Source organism: Oxyura jamaicensis, chromosome 2, assembly GCF_011077185.1.
Source record: "Oxyura jamaicensis isolate SHBP4307 breed ruddy duck chromosome 2, BPBGC_Ojam_1.0, whole genome shotgun sequence".
Taxonomy (NCBI): Eukaryota; Metazoa; Chordata; class Aves; order Anseriformes; family Anatidae; genus Oxyura; species Oxyura jamaicensis.
The window spans coordinates 62,918,311-62,946,072 of NC_048894.1; the positions used below are offsets into that span (position 1 = coordinate 62,918,311).

Sequence of the window (27,762 nt, forward strand, 5' to 3'; positions counted from 1 at the left end):
GGGGAGGAGCGGGCGGGCGCATGCGCAGGCGGGGAGTGCGCTGAAATTCAAACGGCGAGCGGTTGGGACGGCCTGAGGCACCCTGAGGCGGCTGCGATGGACCCCTTTACTGAGGTGCGCCCAGGGGGCGGTGGGGGGAGCGGCGCATCCAGGCCGGGGAGATGGCTGCCGGCATAGCTTGGACCTTCGGCGGCTACTTTTCTTCCGGCCTTCCCAAAACAGCCGGCGTCTCGTTAGAAACCCGTCCTGTCTTTTCTCCGTTGCCTCTTGTGATGGGGAGCTTCAATTTGCAGGCGCGCTTCCTCTTTTTTTTTTTTTTTTTTTTTTTTTTTTTAAATAAGGAAAACAAAATTAGCTGTTGTAGTGCGTTTGGGATGTGTGTTTGTGTTATGGGGTGACTGGGGTTGGCTGCCTTGAGTCTGTGTGAGGGTTGGGGCTTCTGAAGGATTCTGTGCTGTGCTGTGGTCTTGTCAGGCACATATAAAGCCACGGAGCTGTCTTGTAACAACTCTAAGAAATGCCATAGGGAAAATGATTGGCCTTGAGTCCGTAGACTGTTTAATCAAAACCTAAATTAATTTAAAAAACTGAATTATTAAAAAAAGCTCAACTATGTTGGTGAAATAGTCTTTCCTCCTCTTGAAAACCATCTACACATCAAATTGGCATGCCTATAGTAAATCAAGTGTCTATAAAGGAGGACTGTACAGACTTGACTTAAAGAAACTCAAAGTAAGGTACTGATCTGTCATGCCAAGGCAGGTTTATGCCACCTCCTTGTAAGGTTTGCCAATCATAAACGTCTACAAACTACTCCCTTACTAGGAAGTGAGTGACATGATAAGGCTAGTCTTAAATAAAACGGTAATTCCAGAATACTGAATCAGATTTGAAATGGTTTTGCATGCTGGGAAATATTCCAACCTTGGCACACCCTCTGTGTAGACACAGAGGCCACTCCTTAGTGTAAACTTCATTCAAATGTTTGCTAGCATCGCCGAATACCTAAGGTGTTGCCTTGTCAAGAACATCTGTGCTGTGGAGGACATTCCCCTGTTATATAAAAATCTGACCAATATTAACATATCTGAATCCAAGTTTGCTAACATTCCTCAGAAAGCTTTTCTGCAAAGGAAACTTTATTGACATCTACTATAAAGTACCTGTCCTGATTATTTTAAAATATGACCTTTCTTAGCTTAACTAATTTCGGATAATTTTTGTATGCACATAACTTTATTCTTTTGTTTGCAGTGAGCTTGTGAGGCATTGTAAGTGGTGCTTATGTAAAGCAGTGTAGTTCAACCCTTAACTGGCCAAAATATGCATGCTGTTAATTCAATTTTCAGTCACTTGACCTTACAGTTAAAAACCAAACAAACTTGTTAGTCTCAATCACTTTAAGCTTAAATCTTTCTGCAAGATACAGTGCAATGCTTTTGAACCAGACAGTTCTAAAGTAATGTTTATTTTGATTAATCTTACGAGCCAAATCTAATAACCTGCTGGGTGTCAGCCGAACTGTTCATATGGAACACTGAGGAGATGGTGGATTTTTTTCAGAATCACAATAAATACATCATTTATGACGTTCAGTTGGTAGTTGATTGTACAATTCACTTTCTTGCACAAAGGTCTTAATTTGGTAGAACGAATGCTGGATGACTAAAGAGAAAAAAGTGATGCAGTTGCTCGAGGAAAGGTTTGCATATGTGAAGTCTGAGTGTAGCTTTTCCTTCTGTGCCATGGATAAGCTTGCTCCCTTTGCTGCATTTTGCTAGCAAAGCCAGAGTAGTTGCAGCACACTCTTGTAGTCACACAGGGGCCTCTGTCTTCTCTGAGACTGCTAAATACAGTTCTTAGATGTACCTTAACACACGTTCTTTTTTCTTCAAAGGCAAGATTGTCAGCATTTAAAGTGGGAAGATGTTTTCTGATTTTTAGAAGGTGCCTTTGCAATGCAAACCGTGAATCCTCTAAGTATGATGTAATAGCTTTCAAATTCCTAGATAAAAAGAAATAGGTATGTCCTACTCTGAAACGTTGGCTGTCATCAGAACACACAGAGAATGTACTGGTAGTAAATTCCTTGACTATGAACTTGAAAAGTAAGTCTTAAGTTCTGGTAGCTGGCTTACTCATCATGTGTAATAGCAGAGTTTGAATTACGGCAGTTGCATGGAAAATTTGAGGTGGAAAAAGCCAATGGGATTTGGAGATCAACAACAGAGGCGTGCATTCCTGTGAAATGACATCTGCATTGTAGCAACTGAAACTCCATTTTACTCAACTACCAAAAGAAAGGAATGCAACTGTGTTTGAATAGAACTGTAGAAACATTGTTTTGAAAGATGTACTCAGATTTGTGCAAGAAGCACTGTTAATTTGTACAGCCTATGTTTTATTTGTGTGTATCATTTGAATGCTTTGTAGCTCTGCCTTTTGGGGCTTGGAGTAAGAAAACTGGCTGTGGACACAACTGCATGCAACTTGTACTGACGGCAGTCCTAGTATTTTGTTTCTGTTTCTATTTAAAAAATTTCCCCACCTTCTTTGGAAGCTAGGAAAGAGGCTTTCTCAGAAAACTGTTGAGATTGATGTTCCGTTTGTCCTGTGTAGCCCTACAATAAAACATTGTGTAAGACTTCAGTCTTAGACAGTTAAAAATGTGAAATGTGTATTTAATTGCTATGTGACAGGACACATAATGGCTGGCACAGTTCGTACAATAATTTATGTGCCACCGAACAAGTGCAGTTTATATGCTTCCCTTTAAAGGCCATTGGTTTGACTGCACAGTTTCTTGTCTCAAAGTACATTGAAACCTAGATCAAAGTAGTAACTAAGCATTATTTAAATGTGATCAAACAGTTACCTTGATTTATGAATGCAGTATAAAAAAAATACTTTTTCAAACTTGGATGCTATAAGGAATTACTTTCTGCTAGTGTAGAAGAACATCCATAGAAACAACTATTTCCTATGGTATATGATTATACTATGTGAAGTTCCAAAAGGTATTGAATGAAAGAACTTCTTAAAGTTTGACACCTCGTTGCAAGTTTTCCTGCATAAAATGGACTGTGATAAATCTCCTGTACGTTTATACATACAGCTATGACATTAACCATTTCTTAAAAAGAAGTTCACTTTTGATTCAGATGGTGCAATAGCCACTTTTTTCCTGTATTTTAACAACCTCTTATTTTTAAGTGAAAAAATGAAATTACTATCTAATGTTTCTGATTACTTCAGGGTCTATAGAAGCCTCTTTTCTCCATTTTTGCCATTGCTTGCCACTCTAGCTTGATTTTCTTTTAGAAGCAAGCTAATGGGAGACACTCATTGATTTAATAACTGGAACTTGGAATCTATTGGGTAGCTGCATGTGTTTATAATTTAACAGTAGATGTCTCAAACTTTCAGCAGTTTTCATGAAATTGTGTGGCTAGGTGATAAGACCCAAATCAATGAAGAAAGTGTTGGAGCCTGGTATCTGTTTGGTAGGCCAAAACCCTTCAGATAACCTACAAACATGAACTGGCCAGCCAGATAGAAAGAAGGTAGCTTGGAATTTGCTGCAGTGTGAGCTCTTATTTAACTTCCTGAAAATAGAAGAAGCTGTGTGTGTTGCAATGGTGACATAGAAGTGTGGAGATCAGGGTCTATTGCAGTGAGGAACAGGAGGAAGCTGGAAAAAACATATAGATGACAGTGTAGAGAACATGTTTGTTTCCTTCTGTCTTCAGGAGGAGGTAGGGATAGCTAATCAGGAAATCAAATTTTAAATGTTTCTGTAGCATTGTAGTACAGTGGATCAATTATCAGCAGCTGAGAGCCATATCTGTCTTAGTGTAATTATTATACATTTCTGGTGTTGTGGATCTTGGTATATGCTTATGACAGTAAAAATTCAAATATTTTTAGTTTGAACTGTTACCAGTAAAAACACTGGAACTTATAGCAACGTGATTTACTGACTCAGAAACTGCTTGAACGAACCCGGGCAAGGCGAGAGAACCTGCAGAAGAAAATGGCTGAGCGGCCCAACATGGGAGCGAGACCTACAGTACAGACCAAGAGGGTCAGAGAGCCCCTGCTAGAAACTGGTAACCAGGCATCTTTTCCTGGTGAAGAAGGTAATCTTTATAAAGCTTTTTGTAGGATGTCTCTTGATGCTAGTCTCATTTTGTTTTGATGGCAAGTGAAAACCCTTCAGTGGTTATTGTAAAGTAAACAGCAATGGATGCAGTTACCTGAGGGAATATGGCTAATGCTTAGCTTAACCTGAAAGCTGCTGCTCTAAATTATTTTGAAATAGCTTACTAATTATCATATAATGCTGAAGATCATGCCAGATTTTGAAAGGCTTATTAGATTATTCATCTTAACTTTGTTTGCATTGCAGTTTTGTACAGTCTCTGAGAATGTTTTGATTATTTGAATACTAATTTGCACTTTCACCTATACAGCGAAACCTATTACAAAACTGTCACCAACAAAGAGGCTCTGCTCAGGCAATATGGAGACTCAAGCTTCCAGTACAGAGAATGTTCAGCCTGTTCCTTCAAATTCCACAAGCCATCGTTCTCCTGAGGTGACTTCAGAGTCACACGTAACTGCATCTAACAGAGCTTCATTGGTTCAGCCTCTTGAGAAAGGAAAAACAAACACCAAGTCAGAAACTTCTGCAGCCCTTTCAGTCAAAACACGTATGCAGAAACTGGCAGAACAGCGACGCTGCTGGGATAGCGAGGGTATGTTTCACTTGGTAAATAGTACTGGTGTCTTTCAGTGTTTGTATAGATGACAATGTGTGGTAGTAGACCATTTTTTTGTGTGCGTGAGAATGTTAATGTTTTCATACAGAATTCTTGTAGGCAGCACTGGAAAAGGCCTAAAATAATGAAGCTGACTACAGCTGAGTTTTAGACATCTTTTTGTTACTAGCGTAAAGCTCATCACAACAGCGAAGTAAAACTAGTAAACTGCTTGGTTCAAAAGTGTTGGCTTTGCAATAAGCTTTAACTTGATTAGTCTTAGTGCTTTCAGAGCATTTAACTGTTGATAAACTCAACATAGAGCAAAATGCAAATAATCTCTATATATTTTATTAAGAAAATGTATGTTCTCTTTTCCAGATCCCTCTGAATGCGCTCCTCTGTCCCCCCTCCAGTCAAAAGACCTGCCTGTTTCTCCACCGAAGCAGACAGCTAATGCTCTGGGGAGCAATACTCCTACTGGGAGACGGGGCCGTTTAGCTAACCTTGCTGCTACAATTGGCTCCTGGGAAGATGACCTAAGTCATCCATCTGCAAAGCAAAACAATGCACAAGAACAGCCTGGCACTACTTGTTTATCCAAATTGTCCACTACAAGTGGAGCATCTGCTAGAATCAATAGTAGCAGTGTAAAGCAGGAAGCTGCATCCTGTTCTCAAAGGCTTGTTGAGGCTTCTATTAATAAACCAGCAAACTCAAAGATAGCGGTGAGTGTCTGATTAACTGCTGATTAACAATTGATTTGGGTACTGGGGGGACAAGTGTTAACTCATACCTGTTTAATTTGAATGTTGCTAACGAACTTAAATGTTTCGCATGAACAATCTTAGTCAGTTTACAGCTTTTCCTGTATTGCAATCCCACATGTTCTTTTCTTAACAGCAGACCTGAAACAGCTTAGACTTATTTTTTTGAGACTGAAAGCTGAGTGTATAAGCCTTGTAAATGTCAGTATCAAAGTAATCAATTGCTGCTCTTTTGATTATCACAAGGGGTTTCATAAAGTAACAAAAAACCTTTTGGGGTTTCACTATAACTTCATGTAGTTAACTGTCTGAAACTCTAAATATTAATGCTGCATGAAAATTCAGTCAGCCTGCTGAAATAGTGCCAAATGCTTATTGTTAATTATAGGAAATGGCAAATAATTTGCCATGCCTTATCTTGCTTAGGGAAACATGAGAAACTACCTGACTTAGCTGGCAAAAAAAAAACTGGAATCAAATACTGAAACAATTTGAAACACTGGATCAAGATGCTTTAAACATTGTACAACATTGTCAGTTCTTTCTATTTGTGATGGAATGTGTTTAATAGCATGCTGTGCAGAATGTTTTCTTTCATTTTCATCTTCAGAGAATGATTGTGCAGTCACACTTTAATGTTACTCCTTTTATTTTTCTGGTTAAGGATTCAAATAATTTTATGACACAATCCTCAAGCATCACTGTTCCCACTTCTAAGGAATCTGAAGTGCGACAGCCACTAATAGAGAAGCCCTACAGCCCTCAGAAAACTGAAAAACTTACACAACCTGTAAAATCAACTTTGTCTCAACCAGTTCAGACCAAAGAAGAGCCAGTCAAAGGAACACATGTGCAACTCGAACATAAGGATAAACCCACAACACCAGGTAAGCTGTTTTTCAGCTGTAATGAATCCTTGTTCAAACCACCCGTGTTGAAAAACTACATGCTAGTTAAAAACTTACGGTAACAGAGCAGGAAACATACATTATCTGATATAACTCCAGTAAAGTACTGAAGAAGTCTATGATAATTGGAAGCTGTACAGCTTTCCTATTTTGCAAAGGTATTTTTTGCATGTATTTTTAGTAACCCTTGAAAGCAAAACCAATCCAACTCTTATTTATGTAGAAATGTATGCCACTAACATTAGTTCAGACTATTTAAAACTTATTTGCAATTGTTGGTTATAACAAGTATCCTATAGATAAGAAGTAAAAGAAAGAGCATGGGTATGTTAGAAAAAATCAAAAGTAAATACTTCCAGTCTTGAAGGCCATGTAGATATTCTAATTTTGCATAGTATCTTTCCTTTCATTGTTAAGCACTGGTGTTAGAACAATTGATCTTTCCCAGTTTTACATTTGACTGTTGGGTTAGAAACATAGAATGGCAGCCTGAACTCCTTGAAATGAGGGCCAGAAGAGCAAGTGCATGTCTCTAAATAATCTGACAATGAAAGATAAGCTTGATAAAGTGAAGTGGATTTCAAACAATGTATCCCCCTTATGGGGGATGCTCGTTCAGATGAAAGATGCAAATGAGGTTGGTTTAGAGGAAATACTGGAAAAAGCAGACCAGTTGGAGTAGTAAACTGGTGTATCGGATGTGGAACTTAGAGAAGGACATCTATTTGCTCTGATTTGCTTCTTTAATAACTTCAGTGTTCTGTTACAGCAGTGACTGGCACTTCAAGTTTAATTTGTATAAAATGTAATACTAAGAGCTCTAAAGGAGACATCTTAATTGTTTCATTGAGAACATTCAGTGGGATGTAGAACTGTGTTGTGATTTTTGTTTGAGTTTCTTTTAAAGCAAGATAATTGTTCTTGTAGGGGGATCAGGAATTAAGCCCTTCCTGGAACGCTTTGGAGAACGCTGTCAAGAGTATAGTGCACGCAGTCCTGCTACGAATACACCAGGGTACAGAACACCCACTGTCACTCCAAATACACGGACAATCCAGGAAAGGCTTCTCAAACAACATGAAAATTCCTCTACTGCCAGTTTAGCGCTTCAGCTTAAGCAGGTATGACTTGCTACATTTGTAGCTTGTACATAAGCTTGAGGAAGATTCCACCTGCTTGAGGAATATCAATTGTCTCAATATCTTAAAGCTGTCAACTTTTCACCTATCCACTTTTTTTTTGCTTAGGAACGTGAACGAGAACTTGCATGTATTCGTGGCCGGTTTGACAGGGGCAATCTGTGGGGCACAGAGAGAAGTGAAAGTTCTAAGAGAAAACTTCCAGAAGCTAAAATGGTAATGTGCTAACTGCATGCATCAAAAGATGCGTGAATTACTTTTATGTGTTCTGAACATGGAGGTAGAGTCACAAATGTAGATAAAGGATGAAAATCTAAGTTTTATAAATATCCATGCTACACAAGACTGCTTCTCGAGTACATTGTATGATTATAAATGAAGCATTGGATTTTTTCCTCTAATAGAATCAGACAAGTGATACTGATTTGAGCTGAATGACTTATTTTTGATGGTTAATGTGCTACTACTTATAATATTATGTAAAAAATGTGGACTTATTTTTAATATATAAATATTATGTCTTCCCCGCCCCCAAAAAAGACCATCCTAAAAGCTCTTCACACAACCACTCAATTTATCTTTACTACTTCATCTGAACTACTTCATCTGACTTTCTTAAATAGGATCCTTCTTGATATTGGATAGGTAACCTCTCTTTTTTCTAGCGTGTACTGCAGTGTGTTTGTCTCAGGCAGTCTTTTTTAGTCACTTTGAACACTGGCACCTGAACACACTATATTTTTATTTTTGGCAGGATAGCCCATCTCAAGCTAGTCCAAAACGTCCTCCTTGTTCAGACGCCACCGCTTCTGGATCAGCAGATGACAGGCCACCAAGGTCTCCCAGTGTAGAATCTTCAGGTGAGAACTGTCAATGTCTGTGGTTAATACTGGACTGAAGTATTGCCCTTAGTGTTCATACATGGATAAAGAGGATAGTAGTACTGATGTGTGAAACTGGACCTCAGTATGACCTTATTTGGTAGCTGATTTGTCTAAATCATCTCATAAAAATGTTCTCATACAATAGCATTCTGCACCCCTGTACTGCTTGAAGGGTTGCCAAGGCAGACATCCTTTGTTTATCAGTAGGTTTATTGATGTTTCACATCTTCATGTATGCTAAGTTTAGACAGTGGGTGAGAATGGCCAGTTACAGACTTTATTTACACTGTACCTGAGTATCCGAACTTACACAAACTCTTCCCTTGTCAGTATCCTGTAACGACATTAATTATTTTAGTAGGAGATGTCACAAGCATCTCAATTCTTTTTACATCCTATCTGATGTTCAGTGAGTGGATGAGCCTTGAGTTCTCTGAAAACAGTGAACTTCTTTAAATGCTGATTATGCACTTTATGGGCAAACAGGCTCTCAAGCGCATGTCTATAAATGCAGAATAATATGCTGCTTTTAGGTTGGGCTTGGGTGTGGTGTTTTTTGCTGTAATTCTGTTTTGCTTGAGTGGTTGCACTCTGCTATGGCTTCAGCATTTTTTCTCATGCTATCAATTTTCTGATCATACAGAAGTCTAGCTGCACTGGTTGTCATGGATGTGTATTCTGATACTCTTTTTGACAGCAATGTAACTTACTTAGCAGCATTTTTGTAAGTTGTCAGCTACATTAACAATCTTCCAAAACTCAATACTTTATATATATAAAACAAAAGGCTAGACAACCTTCACTGACTTTTTTGATGAATTTCTCAGATGCTCCTAAATGTGAAGAGACTAATTCCAGTCCTCTGAAGATTACTCAGCCGAAGAGCCCTGTGAAAGCGGTGTCTGTCTCTCATCGTAAACAACTTGTTGAGAAACCAAATGGTTTGTATTGATTTAATATATATTAATGCGCTTAGCTATCTGTTCTCACTTGTCCACCAGTGTTAATATCTTTCAGGTCTGAAAAACGAATTCCCTACATTTGCTGACACTTACGTGTATATGCTTTGTAATGAGTTTCCTGACTTGTTTTATGTAAATCTGTCATAATTCTTGTCTTGATCTTAGTTTTCAAGAAATACCCAAACTGATGCTAAGCATCTGGGAAAGGACAGCAATAACTAGTGTGCTATGGGAGACTGCAGTTTCAGATTTGCTTCAGTTGAAATGTTGCAACTTGTCTAACAAGTGCATCTCTGTCTTGCTTCTGTGCATCACCATTGGGGAATTATGCAGCTTACGGGCTGCATAAAATGTAAATATGAGGATGGAAGTAAAACTTAGGATTCTGCTTGCATGACTATAGTGCTTTTTAATTGATCTTGCTTGAAAAGAAAAAATGGTTGGTTTTGTCTGTCAACTCTTTAGTCTCATTATATAAATAGAAATTATTTGTCTTGATGCTACTAATACTTCTTAAACATCCCCTTTCAGATGATGTACGTGAAGTTGAAATGAGTGTGGATGATGAGATGAATAGCTCAAAAGTGATAAGTGAAATCTTTGAAATTCTTCAAGAGGATGGTCCAGACATAGAAAAGCTGAAGAAAGAAATGAGCATGAGCCTAGAAGGTGAAAGTGATGAGGATGACCAGGAAAAGTCACTAAATATTTCATCAATGTCTCTGTTAACTCCTCTAGTGGAATCTGTTGGTCAAGAGGTGAGAGCTCTTGGGAGGTGTGGAAGGGCTTCTTTGTTTTAAAGAGATGCTTGCTTGTGAACAACTATATTTTAGTGTATTGTGATACCTGGGCAAATACTAAAGTCAAATGACACTTTGCTAATGAAAGCATAATAAGGTAAAACTTCTGAAGCTTTTTTTTTCCTCTGGAAATAAAATAGCATCTAATACGCTATGCTAAACAAGTGATTTAGCTTTTGCTAAATCAAACTTTAATATTTAGATCTATTACTCACACTGGACTTGTATGAATGCATTCAATGGAGCAGTTGCTAGAGGAGATATTAGTTATTTAACTGCACTAGTATGAGAACTATGGGTGAAAAGTGCTGGAAGTTGATCTGTTAACATCTTTAAAAAAAAAAAAAAAAAAGTATTCCTACCCCATCCTAGGAAACATTTGTAAACTATCTGCTTAAATAGTATTCAGCTTCTTCTAAACTTACTGCATATACGTAATCATAAAACATAAGGTAAGAGGAAATGCATCATGATTAACATGAACAGATATTTGTATTACAACTTCTTCATCTCCCTAGGCCTTTGTTTCTCCTTGTAAGTCAATCAGTGGGGATAGCAGTGTCAGTGATGTAAGTCTGAAGTCTGCTAAGTTCCAAAGGACTGAAGTCCCCAGGGCAGATTCAGGAGACAGTATTAGCTCTACGTCAGAAGATCGCAACCTCCTGTATAGGTAATGAAATCAAAAAGATTCTGTAAGTACATGAGCTAAGATGCCACATAGTATTTTTTAACTCTTCTAATGGAAGATGCTGCTTAAACTACAAAAGAAGCTTTTCAAAGTTCTCAACCTTTACCAAAGGTTACCCCTGTGACCTGTTACTTAAATTTAAAATGAGTTGAGTACTTCTATTTTTAGAATTGTTTAGTCACAATGGAAAATATTAACTGATATATGTATGTAGGTGCATAAATAAAAGTGTGTATGTATAAAAATGCTTGGCAAGTATGCAAAACGCATTTAACACTGTTCCCTGCTTTAAAAGTGTTGATGCGTATAGATCTCAAAGACTTAAAGAAGTAGAACGTCCTTCAATAAAGCAAGTCATTGTTCGCAAAGAAGATGTTACTTCCAAACTGGAAACAAAAAAGAATGGGCCATCTGATCAAATCAATATCAAAAAGAAGATGCAGGTATCTAATGTTTTTAAAATCTTTCTACTGATGTAATATTTCTTAACCCAATTCAACCTGCAAATGACCAAAACACTTGCTGTTTCAAGTAGTATGTTAAATTAGGTTGTTGTGCATAAAGGCTTAATAGTATGGAATCATACAACATAACTTGATTAGCTAATGTATGCTTTAATAGGATCACACTATAAAGTACTTCTCTGAAGAAAACAATACATTGTTTTGAAAAGAGGATGGGGAATTATATTTTGTCATCTCTGACTTAGGCGGGATTCACAGCTACATGCTTTCAGAAGACAATATTCTGATCTTCACTGGTGCCTCATCATGTATGCTGCTGATTTTCTGTTTAGCGGCTGCTGCCAGTGGTCAAAGGGAAGACTATCCTGGATATATAACATACGTACTCACTGCCATATTAAAATTACCTCTGGGATAGAAAAATGAGCTGGAGTATTTGTTTGCAGAAGTAAAACTGCAAACGGCAAGGTTTTTTTGTGGTTTACTTTGTAACTTTTCTGAAGCATAGCCAAAATGTTAGTCTCAAGGCATTCAGTTTCATTTTCTTTTGACATAACTGTAAACCTGCTTTTTCTAATTACTTTGACCACTATTTTACTATAGGAGCTGAATAATGAGATTAACATGCAGCAGACAGTGATTTATCAAGCCAGCCAAGCACTTAATTGCTGTTTTGATGAAGAACATGGAAAAGGGTCGCAAGAGGAAGCAGAAGCAGAGAGACTACTTCTCCTTGCAAGTAGGTCTTTAGATGCAAGTCAGATTCTTTCGAGTGTGAACACTCTCAGAAGAACTATATCCTGAAAAATCCATTTATGATGTTACCTTGTACTTGCCTATTTATAGCTATTCATGTGGAAAAAGAGAATACCTATTCTGTCTCAATTTTTCCAGTAGGCAGGAAAATACTTCTGATATCTCTCTTGTCCCAAGTATTCCTACTTTTTTGAAAGGCGATTAACATCTCTGTTGCATTTTGCATACCTGTGGTTTAAAAAAAATATACTTGTTTATGTTCAGTACTACTTACCCCTCTTACAACTATAATTCATTAATTTCTCTACACAGCTGAGAAGAGAACTGCTTTATTGGAAGAATTAAGTAAACTAAAGAGCGAGGGACCTCTTCTTAAAAGAAATAAAGCTGCTTCCACATCTTTGGAGTTTACTCCATCCAGGGGATCTGTTTCCATTTCAGAGATGCGTCTACCTCTAAAAGCAGACTTTATTTGTGGTACAGTTCAAAAACCAGGTAACAACTGAAAGTTACACAACTTCTCTCACTGTTTCCCCAGTTTCCCTACATAGATTTGTTTTATTCTTCTTGTTTACTTTTTTTTTTTCTCCTGTGTTTTGGTGATCATCAGAATGCTGGGTGCAATGGAAAACCCAGCAAGTACACTTAATCAGTCTGTTTTTGGCTAAGATTTCAATATCTTTTTTTTTTTTTTCCCTGGTCTCTTTAGTGTCATCCTCTTATGGCTTGTGATGCTCAAAAAACTTAGTGACTTTCCCAGCCCAATCTTAAAGAACCACATAAATGCATTTTTCTAACTTGTTGGGAAGGAAGTAAAACTTCTGTTTCAGGCCTTTCTTACTGCCTTGGAATTTTTCCATGGATGCAACTCTAGTACTAAATATCATTATGTAAATTCTGACTTCTGTGGTGCTCTGAAATAGTGACTAAATACTTTGTTTTGTCCTGTTAACACCCCAAAATACTTAATTTATAAATATTAGTCATCTACTATCTTGCTCTATTTAAGTCATAAAAGTGGGTATTTTTTTCTTTTGTTCTAGAGTAGTATCTGGGAATCATAAGATCATTAGGGTTGGAAAAGACTTCCAAAATGACCTGGTCCAGCAATCACATTACTACCAGTGTCACCCACTAAACCATGTCCCTAAGCACCATGTCTACCCTTTCCTTAAACACACCCAGGGATAGTGATTCCACCACCTCCCTGGGCAACCCATTCCAATGCTTGACCACTTTCTGAGAAGAATCTCTTTGTTGTTCCAGGATAGTCTCTGGATCTTAGTAAGCTTCTTTGTCAAGTGATTGTATAAAGAATGTGCAAGACTGCAATGAGTGCTTTTTTTAATGATGTCATAAAACTTGATTGTAGCTGGGTTCTAACAGGGTCATACTTCTTCCCTCACTAAAATTTGAGAGTAAAAGTCACTGGACGTTTCTTATTTAATACTTGTTCCAGAACTTCTTATGAATTCATATGTAGCATTTCTTGTTTTCTTTAACTATGCTATGAAATATAAAATGTGGTTTTAGTATCTTCAAATACATGTTGCAAAGAACATAAATGGGAATACCTGACATAGTCTAACCTCCTGACATGGTACGGTACAGTTCTTGTTATATGAGAGAGTTCATCTGCGTTTATAGAAAAATCTCTTTAGTGGTTACAAAAAAAATTAGTTTGTTTCAGTAATTCTTGCAACTGAATTGCCTAAACAAGCAACTAAGAATTATTTGTCATCAAACTTTGTATTTTGGAAGTGCAGCATTTGCTATATACTGTGCACCAGAACAATCTCTATGAATCATTATCTCTGAAGAGAATGCCGGATATAAAGGCTACAAACTAATGCTTACTGGACTGTAGACCACTTGTTCTGAAAGCTGACTGGTCCTGCATAACAGACCAACCAAGCTGTTTTGTTTTTAACATGACATTATGCAATGCATCAACTTGGTGCACCAACACCAAACCTTCAAGTCATCTGACGCTACTGAGATAAATATGCTCTTGTAGTCTTTCTTTTTTCTTTATGTGAAAAGTTAGGGAAATGGATTGCCTGGACAACAAGCTCATTCACAGGACTGAAAACTATGAGAATGGGCAAAAGCTGATGTGTGGTTAAGCTGGTAGGCCTAGGGAATAAGGAACTAAGAATAACTTCTGAGTCTGACTGAAAGTTCTTCCTCTTTCTTCTCATGTACTGGGTAGTATAGGTCTGGCCTGAGATGCATAAGGCCATAATGCACTTGTGAATTCTGTGAAGATGATTCCAGTAGTGGACACATTAGGAAAAATAACTTGTTTTCAGAATTAGTTTGTAAGTGAATCTCGACTAAATACAAAAGTTGAAGAGGGATGAAACAGAGGTATGTTTAATGGCAGTGTAGTACTTTAGATTTCTTTGGATACTTGGACAACTTTTGCTAACAAAACTATCTAAACAATCTGAAATATATTTACAGAAGTAGCAAGCTACTACTATGTGATAATACTGAGATCTGGAGCAGAAAATATAGTTGCAACTCCATTAGCAAGTACTGCCAGCTCCCTGAATGGAGATGCTCTTACCTTTACTACAACATTTATTATGTAAGTATAAGTGTAAAGAAACTTCTGGAACCGGTTCCATCTCTGATGGAGCATATATGAATATTTTCAGTAACATTTTTATATGACTGCTTTATTTCCTAAACAAATAGGGTGAGGCCTTGTGGTATGAGTGTTTCTAGCCTTAAGAAATAGCTAGAATGCACTCTTCAAAAGAGTAATCTAGTTTTATTTCACCATTCATCAGTTAATTTGTCTATTGCTTTTTCTATGATTGTTCTCTGCTGGAACCTCTAATGATGAATAAATTGCTCTCTGAGATGGTGTTTCTTCTGCAGCAACTAACACTTTATATAGCTATTTGGTTTTGGTGTCTCAAAAATAGTATTGTTAAAACTAAAGCTTCAGTTCTCAAATGTTAGCTAAAAGGATGTGAGTTCTAACTAACAAATAAAAACTAACAACAACAACAACAAAAAAAAAAAAACAAAAAAAAAAAAAACACTTTTTAAAGTCCAGCACAACTGGGATTTTCACTTAAGGCTATTCATTTAGAAAGCAATCTCTCTTTGTGGAAATGTGGACTGAAGGAGTGCATTTTGAGAAATGGCAGATGTGTTCTTTCTAGCCCTTATCCCTCCTTCACTTCTATTCTTGGAGTTCTAGAAAGCATCTCACAGTAAACCTTGAGGTTTTAGGAACAGCAATGCTGCTTGCACTAGGGAGTAGTATTACAGAAGTGAAAGATTTCAGACATCCCTATTGACCTGTAGGAACAAACAAAGGCTTACTAATAAGAGTGGTAGCACTGACTAATTGTCAATCTAAGCTTCTTTTGAGTAGAACCTAGATATTACTAGCTGCTCCTTGCAGACTTCTAGGAAACAGGAGGGGGGAAGAAGCAATGAGTAACACTTAACAACAACAACAATGCCTTCTTTGTTTCCGTCTGTGGTTTAACTTGTTTTCTACTTCTCCCTTCTAGGCACAATGTGTCAAATGACTTTGAAATAAATCTAGAAGTTTACAGTTTGGTATGTATCAGTCTCTGTTAAAATGATACATAAGGGAGAATGATGTGTCATGCTTTCTTAATACCTTCTTGCATTACAGGTGCAGAGAAAAGAAGTTGCAAGCACTGATAAAAGGAAAAAGGCAAATAAATCTAAGGTAAATGGAACATGAAAATCACTGTGTTGTATTTCAATAGAAGGTATACTAAGATGACTGTAGTTTTCAGGGATAACTGACTAATAGTTTTAGACAATCTGTTGCTTTCACTCTTCTTTTATGGAACATCTACAATAACAGATGGGTTAAAGAGTCCTGCAGCTATTAGTGGATTGGGTCTGCAGCACTTTAAATCTGAAATCCATTTGGGGAGACAGTCTTATTAATTCTGCAAAATGCTGTGCTTTGCAGACTTTTTATTAAATAAGTATGGTTGCCCTTGATAATGATTTACCCTTATTAACCATTTTACTTAAATTCCATAAGTCAGTATGCCATACCCTGCAGTTTGATTTGTCTTAAGTTCTATTGATCAACTATAATGCTTTTTTCTTTCCAGTGTTAAGTAAAAGCAATAGGTGCTTATTTCTGAAGCAAATGTTTTAATAATGCCTTGGAAGTAAGTGCTTCAGCCTTCATAGCATGCACATTTCAACTGTTTGTGCTTCATTAAGGCTTTGTGACCCAAAACAAACCAGTAGCTCACTAGAGGTGACTTTCTGCTTGCCATTCCAACAGTTGGGCACATAGTATTTTGACAGCTTTAGGTCCCATTTCCTCCTTTTTAAGGTGTTTCATTGTAAAAATGAGGAACTTGAACATCTTTCAAAGAAAATGGGATGAATGCTTAAAATCTTGTCTCTGAGAACAGTAAATTGCTTAAATTTTTACTTCCGTATTGCAGTGAAAACATGCTTCCACCTATCCCCTGATGAAAACCAGTTTGAAGTCCAGGGTTTTTCTGTCCTGTGTCTTAGTTTACAGAAATCTTCACTTAATACTGAATGTTTTTGTGGCACTCAAGGTAACTTGCTAATGTGGGGCTGATGGCATACTGTAGCTGCTTTTTGACAAGCTTACTGCATTTGTCTTTCAGGTTCAAGAATAGATGCATACATAATTTTAGTTTATTTTTAATATACAGTCTCATCTCAAACTTTGGGACTTTCACCTGGAAATATAGATAATGTACAACAGTAGCACACTGAACATCTCTGTACTTGTTAATATCTATCTTTTAATTAGCAAATGTAACTTTGAAAGCATATTGCAGAAAAGAAAAAGGTCTACCCAGATTGCTTTTTCAGATGCATGTTAAGTATGCAATAGACTAGTATAAACTTTTCTGCAGTAAATCTTTGCATAGCATTTTTTTCCACTGAAAGTCACTACAATCATTCTGGGTTCAAAAAACAAGACTGACTCATAACAAGAGCTAGTATCTGTTCAAAATTGATTTAGATGATAAGCCTTAAAGTCTAACTTTCACGTTAATGTAATGGACAACTTAAGTAGCGCAAAATCCAAATGCATTCATTGTGTTTTTTTTTTTTTTTGCAGGTTATCACTCCAAAGAGATTATTAACATCTATTACCTCTGTAAGTATGAATGTAATACTGTAACAAGCTCTCAGTATGACTACTTCCAAAGGCTATATTCCCATACCTTAATAAGGCTGTGCCTGTAACAGGCTTTTTGTGTCCCGTACTTGAAACTGTAAACTGTGCAGCTTTCTGCCAAACTCTTCAGCCTCAGCTCAAGAAATAGATAGCAGCTCTGAATACATGATGCTGGAAATATGCAGTTAGTACACGTTTACCTGGATTTCATTTTTTTTAATTACTTCAAATTTAGTTTCTCTCAACCTAACTTAGTCTTCTGTAGAATTCTTAAATTATTTTCCCTCTAAGCTTTTGTTTTTCTCTCTTTCTAGAAAAGCACCCTTCTTACTCCAGGTAAGCAGAATCTAAGCATGTTATACTGAGATAAATAATAACATTACTATCAGTAGTGGTGTATTAATAAATAATACTTGTACCATGATAATTTCCTTTAATAAATGCAGAATTAGGCCAGTTTGCCAGTTACAATTGCTAAGTATTATATCTAAGTTACTGTATTTGGTGGAACTTCTTTGCAAAACCAAAATCATGCATCTGATACCAGATACTGTAGTTTAAATTCTGTTGCTGAAGAGATGGACTCAGATGGATTTTAAGATGTAAACTACAGCCTCATATCAACAATGTAATTTAGAGCAAACTTGGAGATTCTTGAAAATATGAGCAGATTATTAAGTATTTTTAAGTATAAGTAGTGTTTTTAACATGTTTTTCTGACACTTGGGGAGAAGGAGAATAGCATGTGAGTTTCTCTGACTACTTAAAAGTGGGTTATACATGGTTATACATTTGTCTAACTTAAGTATGACATACTTGAGCTACCTTTAGTACAAAATTGTAGCAATAAGGAGCTCATGAGCCAACTCTGAGATGTCTACAATGCTGCTGCAATTAGTCTGATCCCTGTGCCTAAGCTATATGGCTTGTTTCTATTGGTACAGAAATACATAAGTTCTGGAAGACTACAGTGTGTTGTTTGATTTCCAAATCTCTTCACCTCTTCTCGAGTTCCTATTGCAGAGTATGTGTGCTTTGTTGTATGCCCTAGAGTGTGCTCTGTTCCCCTCACACCTCTTAAAGTTAATTATCTTATCCTTTGTGAATGTTTCAAAGCTTTTTAACAAAGAAAAGGTCTGCTGTGGAGCAATGGGGTATACGAAGATCTTGTCTGAATGTGCTGCTGGGCTGTATTGCAAAGAGTGCTTCTGGGTAGGGCATTTATACAGTAGCACATATGTGGCCACTTACACACTGCAGCATCTTGGTTGCATGTTGTATTACAACTTGCCTTGAACTTTTCTCCACAGCCATGGCCAGTCCAAGCTGCCCTAATGCAGTCCGCACTACTAATTTCATCCTTGTCGGATCCCACAAGCTATCATTGTCTTCTGTAGGAAATGCCAAATTTGCTTTGGAAAAGGTAATGGAAATTACTGTTTACTAATCTAAAGATAATCACATACCATTAGAATGAAACGAATGAGCCTGAGTTTACTGTTTCCAGGCAAAATTACTGCTCTAGAAATGAAACCATTACATACATAAATGTTTGTGTGCGTGTAGGTATCTATATAAACATACAGGTTTTACTTGTATTAACTTCAGATGACTGAACTGTCTTTTTAAGATACAACAGAAAAATACTTCGTTATGACAGGTGTTGGCTCTTCTCCATAGCCCAATGTATGGTATATCTGTGCAAATATAGTGAATATGTTTGGTTACTGATTGCTGTTGCTGGCAAAATTAATGTATGCAGTTGGCATCTCTCTACATAGTCTTCATATTGCTTGTTGCTTTTACTGTCAAATATTAAATACTGTATTATTAAGTAGCTAAGTATATTTAATGTATTTAATAATGAAGTTACTCCAAGATTAATATAGTTAGCAGTATGAGTTTCTTTAGGTGTACGAGTTTTTCTCATCCCAATTAAATTTGTAGAAACAAACTATTTTTTGAGAGCTATTATCAAGTTTTATACCTTAGTTCCCTGTCTTAACAATGTTTATTGGCTCTTACCATTACAAGTTATAAAAAAAATACGTTCTTGCATTCATTGTAAACTCTAACCTTGTAACTTCTTGCACCTAAAAGCTATTTTAATGGGTGTTTATGCCAGCAGCTATTCTAAGCTAATTTAAATTAATTTTGAAGCTGCAACAGATTATGCCAGTACTCAATTGCAACTTTATCTAAATGGCAGCGTCAGAAGAAATTTTCTTCTAGACTAATTAGCTTACTGTGATGATAATAGTATTGCAGTTATAGCTTCAGACAAGAGATGACACAACAAGAATGGTGGTTTGTGCACAAGATTAAAAACAAAAGAACAGAATAATGCAGATTTGCTCTTCAGAAAATTTACTTCTATGTACAAAAGCAGACTCCTCTACTGAAACAGTCTGCAGAACTTACAGTTGAATTGTACTGCTACTATTTGTGTACCAGCTTTGTTTCTTCAGCACAAACATTCCCCTTAGCAGGAGTTACACATAAATCTCATTTTGCATGTGACTTAGTTATTGAAAGCCCATTGCTCTGGGTGTTATGGAAAACAGCTTTTACTTCATATTTGGCAATGTGGATTTGAGCCTTTTTAGTTTACTCTTTTTAGGACAGAACACTGGGCTGGATGAGGAAACTATAGTATAAACACAGTGTTCAAATAGGATTCTGGAGAAAATGTGAAAACATGATTGGGTTAATTTCTTCCAGGTGCATGACTTCAACAGTTGTGAATAAGAATTTCCCAATTTCAGTTAGCTTTTTGTGAAATTATGACCTCTGCAAAGCTTCAGTTTTGCTGTGGCCTGTGCTTGCACTGAACAGCTGTTCTTAAACTTGGCTCCACTCATTTCTAATATGAAATAAACTGTCAACTCAATGGGTTTTAAGTTTCATTCCTCCCAGTTATGTCATGCACAGCTAAAATTCAGAGTAGATAGGATTAAAATCCAGTCATGTAACTGTTCTTCCTCACACACTCCCCCTCCCCCCCAAAAACAAACAAACAGCCTTTAACCTTGTATGGACCACACTGAGTGTGTTTCTTTTTTCTGTAGACAAATTTTGAAGGGGAGGAAAGAGAACTATTGAGCTATATGTTCCGGGACAAGGTTGCTATGATTGCTTAGTTTATAACTAAATAGGAAACTGCTTCCTAATGCATGTTGCTTACATCTGTCTGCCCTCTAATCTCTTGCAGTTTTAAAAAATTCTAATGTATACTTAATATGTCTTTGTAAGCACTTTTTTATAACGAGATGCTAGGAGCCATAAAAAAAAATGGAGGAATTTGACTTCTTGTATTGTACAATGCTGATGGAACTCAGTTAAGACCCCTAGGGCATTTCCTCAACTAGCTTGTCTCTTGTCTTCCTAGTTGACTAGACAAGGGCTTTTCTTCAAAACGTATTGATGTCTCTCTGAAAGTTTGTTAGCCAGGAAATGTAAGCCAGTTGAGCTGTATGGAACTTAAAATTGGCTACTGAGCTGACAGAGATTGATAGAAAAACCACTAGCAGCCTAAATATTGGTTTAACTCTTTGAAGAATACTAATATTGCTCAGGAGCTAAATCTTCTTTCTTATTTGATCAAGACATTGCTTGAATACAACTTTTAAGCACAGTTTAAGCAAAAAGTAATTATAAAGAACTAAAGTTTTGAAAGTACTAAGCCCATTAAAATGAAGTTCTTATCTATATACAAATGTGCAGTTGAAATATCTTGCCTGGTACATTCATTTTTGCATTTTTAGGAATTATGTAAATTAATGTGCTTAAAAGAAATAATTGTTCTTTAATCTCTGAAAATAGCTTTATGTAGCTAACTCTTCTTGGATCTCAGAAGAAAAAGAATTTTATGGATGTTTTCTCACAAAATTAAGGTGGTAAGCTTGATGCCTATCATCTCCTACTTGTAATCCAAGTTATCCTAAGAATTTTTTTTTGCAAATTTTTGAGGGTTACCTTGAGTCTCATTACAGATTATTTTCTGTGACAGTAAGCCAACTTCTTTTTATGGTGAATATCTGAATGACCATACCAGAAAGCAAGCTAGGCTAGTTATGGACTTCAGTTTTCTCTTCATTTAGCTGTTTATTCAACAGATTGCTTTCTTCCCACTACCTCCACCCTACTTCATTTTGAAAGGGATATATTGTTGACTAGAATGTAATACATACACTGCATGTACAGGAGGATGTTCTGAGACCTTTTTAATTAGTAATGGTGGTTTAGGCTCTGCATAACTGTTCAATTTGCTATACAATACTTTTATTGTACTGTCACACAATTCTTTGTTAGTAAACTCTTCATAATCCAAGTAAGTGCTTCTGTCTAACACAAAATAGAAAGGAATCCAGAAGACACAAAATTGGGGAATTGACAGAAATTCCTTACGGCCCTCATTCTGAAATGCATTTTACTGCAGTTTGGAAGTTTGTAAGAGTTACAATATTTGCAACTCTTCCTGTTGGAACATATAGTGTCACACCTTGAGTGACAGTCCAGAACTACTTTTGTTACTTTCTCTTCTTCCAGGCATTGTTTTTTTTTGTACAATTATTTTTCTGAACATGCACTACAACATCAGTATCTACCAGAAATGCTTATGTCATCCAAGTACCAATCCTGTTTAAACCCACTTTGTTTTTTAAGCAGCTTAACATCAAATTGAGGCAGAAGCTTGTAGGATGTGGACTGTTGCTATGTGTTTTTTATAACCTTGCTTGTTGGTTTATAACCAACATCCAGCATGCCTGTTGCTTCTAGACAGAAGCATGCTTGCTCATATATCCAGAGCAAACTAATAAATCTTGAAAAGCTTGTCAATGAACTTGAAAGAATCGTTGATTATTACTGTCCTGCTTGATCACTGCTTTCTGGCTGTGGATCCTCAGAACAAGACAGTGCTAACTTTCTGGTGCAGGTGACTTGTTTGAGCTGGTAGAGTAGATGTTGAGAGGTATCAAAATCAAATGACTAATTGTTTTACTTTTTGCAGGTTCCTGTTTTGTCTCCATTGGAAGGTCATATATATCTAAAGTTAAAATGCCAAGTGGACTCTTCTGTGGAGGAAAAAGGATTCTTGGTAAGATAATCACTTCAAATTCCTTCCTTGGAAATAAATCTTACTAAATATAGTCACTATTCTAACTTCACACATGCATTTGGTGATAGCAAATCTTAACAAAACTAAGATTTATTTTTCTTCCTGAACCAAATCCCAACACTTTTCTAGCTTATATTCTAAACCAGCCTAAATTAAAGCTATCTTTAGTACTGTTGCCTCTTAATAAAATTTTAATTTGTATGTTTTTATTGTAAACAGCTTCCCTGTTATTCTGAACTTAAGTTAACTTTATTTTGCTAGTCTGGGTCATGAGATAAGATTCTAATTTCCCTGCCAGAAACTCTTACAAGACATCTTGGATTTTTTTGGTCTCATGTAAAAATTATTTCTAGCAAAAGAGGTTTTCCTCACTGTGTGCACATACTTTATCTTAACAAGGAAGCTACGCTACTTTTTGTGAAACAACTCATGCAGTTCTCTCTTTAAAGCTGGACTTCTGTAAGGAGCACTTGAGCCTAATAGATGGAGCTGTTAAGCTTGTATCCATCAGATGGCAGTAAATGTGCTATGAAAATAATTCAGCAAAACAAAGTTTTACGTTTACTCTAGTGTATTCATAAGGCAGAATTTATTTTTAATTTTTTTTCAAGCAGTTCTGTTTCCTTTCCTTTTACTTAACGAAGTCTGTTCAACGTTGATTAGATGCAAACATTTAACAGGATTGTTTCCTACCCTGTATTTTTGTGCATGGATTATAAAGCGTATGTTTACTCTTACTATACAGTATGTGAAACCTGGAGAATGGTCTGCATATTAAATTTTTCAGAGTGAGAGTTTGCAAACATCCTGTGCCATTAAAAATATATAGTATGAATCACAAAGAGTGGAAACCACAACACTTAAATTAATTGGAAGAAAATGTTCTGTGCAAGTTCAAGAGGGATCAGGGATAGAAAGTAGATACTAAACTTTCCATTGCAATACCAAGGAAATGGACCTTGAAATTGACATAATACAGCATCTAATAAAATAAACTGCCAACACAAACAATTAAAATTGATTTCTAATTTCTTTTAAACTGACTGGACTCCTGAATGTAGCCTGCAGAATAGCCAGACATACACTTTGTAATCCTGACCTGTAAGTCAAAGATGACTCATACCTAATCATAATAATTTGTTATACTAGTATGTCTCTTGTGAACTCTGCAGAAAGTATCTTCTATAAATAACCCTCCATTGTATTAAAATGATAGGAATGCTTACTATGGTCAGTATTAAAATCTAGTCATTTAAAGTGGCTGGGATAAGTGCATTTTGAGCCAAAGGCTGCAAACTTAAGAGTAATAGTGCAAGCTCATTTTCTACACTGTCTGGAAAATATACTAATAAGAGTTTCTTCCAGAATATTTTTTCTTGCTTTTAAGTTTACTGCAATGAAGGGTTGTACTTGTAGAACCATTCTGTAGGGAAAGTGAGTGCAGACCAAGCTGAAGGTGATAATATTTTTTTCCTTTTTTTTTAAGACTATGTTTGAAGATGTTAGTGGATTTGGAGCATGGCATAGGCGCTGGTGTGTACTTTCTGGAAACTGTATATCTTACTGGACATACCCAGATGATGAAAAACGAAAGGTAATGCTGTTTCTAAAGATCAAGCCTATAAAGTTCTGTAGTTGGCTATGTAATTCACTGATCACTTTTAAAGACAGCGATACTTTAGGTTTCAGGTAACTATATGCAAAGCATGAGATTCAAGCTTTTAAAGTTTCTTTGGGGAATGGAGGAGACTTACCATAAATATGACCCAAACCAGGGCAAATCTTGAAATTGACCATATCTGGTGGGGAAGAAGAAAATTGGAGGAAAATCCATATTCAGTCTTCCTTTTTAGTTTTAAGACTTTCCATTATATTTGTCAAAAGACTAATCTAGAGATAACTTAATTGAAATAGATCAGGTTTGTACAGCTTGGTAAGCAAGTTGTATCCAGCTGCCCTAATCTTTAGACCAAACACTGACTTTAATACTCAGTATGGTGAAGGATGAGACTGGAAAATCCTTCTATATTGTAGAAGCATAGATGTAATTATGGACTATCTTGTTTACAGCTGTTTTCTTGGAGCTCCCACATTATAGTTGAAACTGGTAGGTTTAAATTGTTCTTGCAGAAACTCATGGTATTGTCTGGCTAATGCACCAAATCAGAGGGGTTCATCTGTCAGTAAATTGAACTTCCTTGTCTCTTTAGCCTGTTCCTGCAGTGTGTACTGAAACCTTACCAGTTGCTTTTAAGGGTTGCTTTCAAGAGGCTTTTTTCTGACTCACTTAAGCAATTTGCCATTAAATATTTGCTTGTTTGTTGGCAGAACACTTTCTTTCCCAAATTATGTGGTGAGCTCTGGTCCTTTTGGGTCTTCTATGCCAATTCAGCTGCCTGAGCTTAATTTCTTCCCTGCTAACAGAGGAAGACCATATGCTGGTAGTTGACAATGCCAAAATATATCAACGTATTCTTTACTTGCCAGGAGACAGGAAAGATCTCTGCCTACTGTAATTTAAAAATGCTAAAAATTGATCAAGAAAAAGCTTTCTGTTCTGCTTTAGGGCACAAGAAAGCTGCTTTGATTTGTCTTAGGTTATTCTGTTCTTGAAAATGTTATAGACTTGTCACTATAACTGAGAAAGGTATACTTAAAGAATAATATAGATATGCTCTTACTTATCATATACAACAATATTAAACTCTATCCTTATATGCCTCCCCTTACCCCTGCTATGTCTGTTCTATTATGCAAAGATACACGTAGCTCAGAAATACCAGTGTTGGACAATGATTGCTTTAAATTATTATATGTTTTTTAGATAAGCTTTGCAGGTTGGGTATATATGTGTATCTATGGGAACTGTTTCTTAATACTCATTGAGATGGAGCTATCCTTTTTTCTTGTAACCTAGGTTGTATTAACTGTCTCTGGAACAGCCTAATGAATATGCCCAATAAATAGCAAGCTTTTCTCCTAATCAAGAACTGCTTGTGATGTTTCTGTGGTGATGTATTCTGTAGGTGTGATGAACTGGAGCCAAGGTCTGTAACTTTAGGCATACAGCTGAGCCTCCTTCTGTAGTCAGTGGGAAGAAATAACTGCCTTGAAAATTGAAATGCTCCCTGAAGAGGTCTAGCCACTAACTATAGAGGGAGCTGAAGCATCTGGTCTCTACACTTCAGAGCCTTAGTTGCGTGTTTGAAGGTGAACCTGTATACTTACAGGTTTTGATGAGAAATATGCAAAACGTTCCTGAAGTGCCTGCCTTCTGTAGGCTTTGGTAGAGCTTGCTCCACCGGTTTGGATTTTATTACCAAGCTCTCCTGAATTTTTGAGTTTAAAAGCAAGTTTTTCTTGAAAGGAAAAAAGAAAAGGGTGAACATATTTTTCTATAGTCTAAGCCTCTAGATATAGGATGTATTTGTCGTAAGGATGGATTTGTTAACTGTATTGTATGTTACAGAGCAGGGCCCATTTCATTGTCCGTGTTATCTTGTTTCACCTATTCTACTTTTCACATTGAAAAGATCAATAATAGACTATTAATTTGGGGGGGGTGGAATTCACTTCATATGGAAAAATTGTCAGAGCATATGTTCAGAATTAGTCTTAAGAATAATATTCTTAACTGAGGATTAACTTTACTTTCAGCATCCTTTGGGCAGGATAAACTTGGCTAACTGCACTAATCGTCAGATTGAACCTGCCAACAGGGAGTTCTGTGCCCGTCCCAGCACTTTTGAACTGATAACTGTCCGTCCACAGAGAGAAGATGATAGAGAGACCCTTGTCAGCCAGTGCAGAGACACGCTCTGTGTTACAAAGTGAGTGGACAAAATCATGGTTTATATAGCCTGTGACGGGGGGGGAGGGTGTTGAGTGGGCCATGTCTTGACTTGTGTGATGGTTTTAATAATGTATCCTTACAACTAAGATATTTAAAATGCTAAGATTTCTGGATGATACTTAAGTTGTCTTGATCACTTTTAATCATGTTTTGTCTTACTGTCTCATTTCTTTCTTCTGAGAACAAAGAACTTGATGTTTCTAGAAGTGGAAATGCCAGATAGCTTGACAGTACTCTGCAGAATTCTGAAATATCTTATTTCATTTTTCCCCTGCTATTTGGGATTCCATAGATGATCGTCTTTTTCAGATTAACTAGGGGGGAAGGTGTCTAACTCATTGGGTTCTTTGCTTTTTAGGAATTGGCTGTCTGCTGATACTAAAGAAGAGCGTAACCTTTGGATGCAAAAGCTCAACCAGGTTCTTGTTGATCTTCGTATGTGGCAACCTGATGCTTGCTATAAACCAATTGGAAAGCTTTAGGCACTGGAAGGCAAATATGAAGAAAACACATGCAAAAGGCCGCAAGAACTACACAAAAAAAAAGTTAAATGAAAATTTGTGGAAAGTTCTCTGGATTACTTAAGCTTTAAATTTGAGAGTACATACCTTTATACAGGACTTTTATGCAGTATTTTTATCTCACTTTAAGAGCTCTAAAACTTTTTTCCTAGCTTTTGATTATGGTAGGAAGCAATTAGCTGTTTCTAAATATGCTAAATATTTATATAACTCCTTTTTTTGGAAGTCTCTTTAGCTAAGTACATTCTCTTATTGAAATAACTAAATTATTGGAGGAGAGTGAGGAGGGTGGGGAAGCTAGTGAATACACAAGCTTACTAGTTAACTCAGCTGCCTGAAAGAAACATTAGCTCAGAGTTATATTAGAAGGATGGTGCTGAAGCAGGTATATTAATGTTGGAGCATTTCTTATAATGATCAGGCATAGAATTTATTAGTAAATTTTATTCTACAACATGCAGCATAAGTATTTCTTGCTTGCACAAAGTCCTTTTCTTCTGGTCAGACCAAAAGATGTGCACAATATTCATACTTCTTTGTATTAGATTTTTATGCTGTTTCTCATACCAAACTGGTATGGATAATTGCATGTATGCTATATGGTTTACAGGTATGGAATTACGTATGCAGTACATTGCACTTTGATAGAAATGAAAGGTCTTGAATATTTTTGTTAGGACTGCTATATAAAAATTAGCTCCAGGTTTGTGTATGTCAGTATGTCTTGGAACTCATGGTTTGTACAAGCTTGAATTCTACTCAATTTGAGAACCAGAAATAGGTTATAAAATTGCTTTTTCAGTAAGACACTATAAAGCTGCTATCTACCAACTAATACTCTTGCCAAAAGTATGGATCTTCACCACCACCATAGACATGTCCATAAATGCAGACAAAAAGAGTACTTCAGACCCATCATTAAAATGGCAGAACTAGTCAGTAAAAACCTGCAGTTTTCA

The 27,762-nt window shown here is 36.5% G+C and overlaps 1 protein-coding gene across 1 annotated transcript; it reads left to right on the forward strand.

Moving 5' to 3' along the window:
• ANLN (anillin actin binding protein) lies at window positions 1-27,762 on the forward strand. Its single transcript, XM_035319240.1, has 24 exons — window positions 1-114; window positions 3,986-4,139; window positions 4,473-4,757; window positions 5,142-5,488; window positions 6,192-6,414; window positions 7,363-7,556; window positions 7,683-7,790; window positions 8,329-8,434; window positions 9,286-9,399; window positions 9,952-10,178; window positions 10,739-10,890; window positions 11,204-11,351; window positions 11,976-12,111; window positions 12,441-12,623; window positions 14,595-14,721; window positions 15,665-15,713; window positions 15,793-15,849; window positions 17,251-17,289; window positions 17,625-17,646; window positions 18,621-18,733; window positions 22,322-22,408; window positions 23,916-24,023; window positions 26,087-26,259; window positions 26,641-27,762. The coding sequence occupies exons 1-24, from the start codon at window positions 97-99 to the stop codon at window positions 26,762-26,764; spliced, it is 3,294 nt and encodes a 1,097-aa protein (XP_035175131.1). The 5' UTR covers window positions 1-96; the 3' UTR covers window positions 26,765-27,762.

Coding starts and splice junctions, on each gene's coding strand:
- ANLN (XM_035319240.1), top strand. Junction 12,112..12,440: donor GAGACTACTTCTCCTTGCAA/GTAGGTCTTTAG, acceptor TTCTCTACACAG/CTGAGAAGAGAACTGCTTTA. Junction 26,260..26,640: donor GACACGCTCTGTGTTACAAA/GTGAGTGGACAA, acceptor TTTGCTTTTTAG/GAATTGGCTGTCTGCTGATA.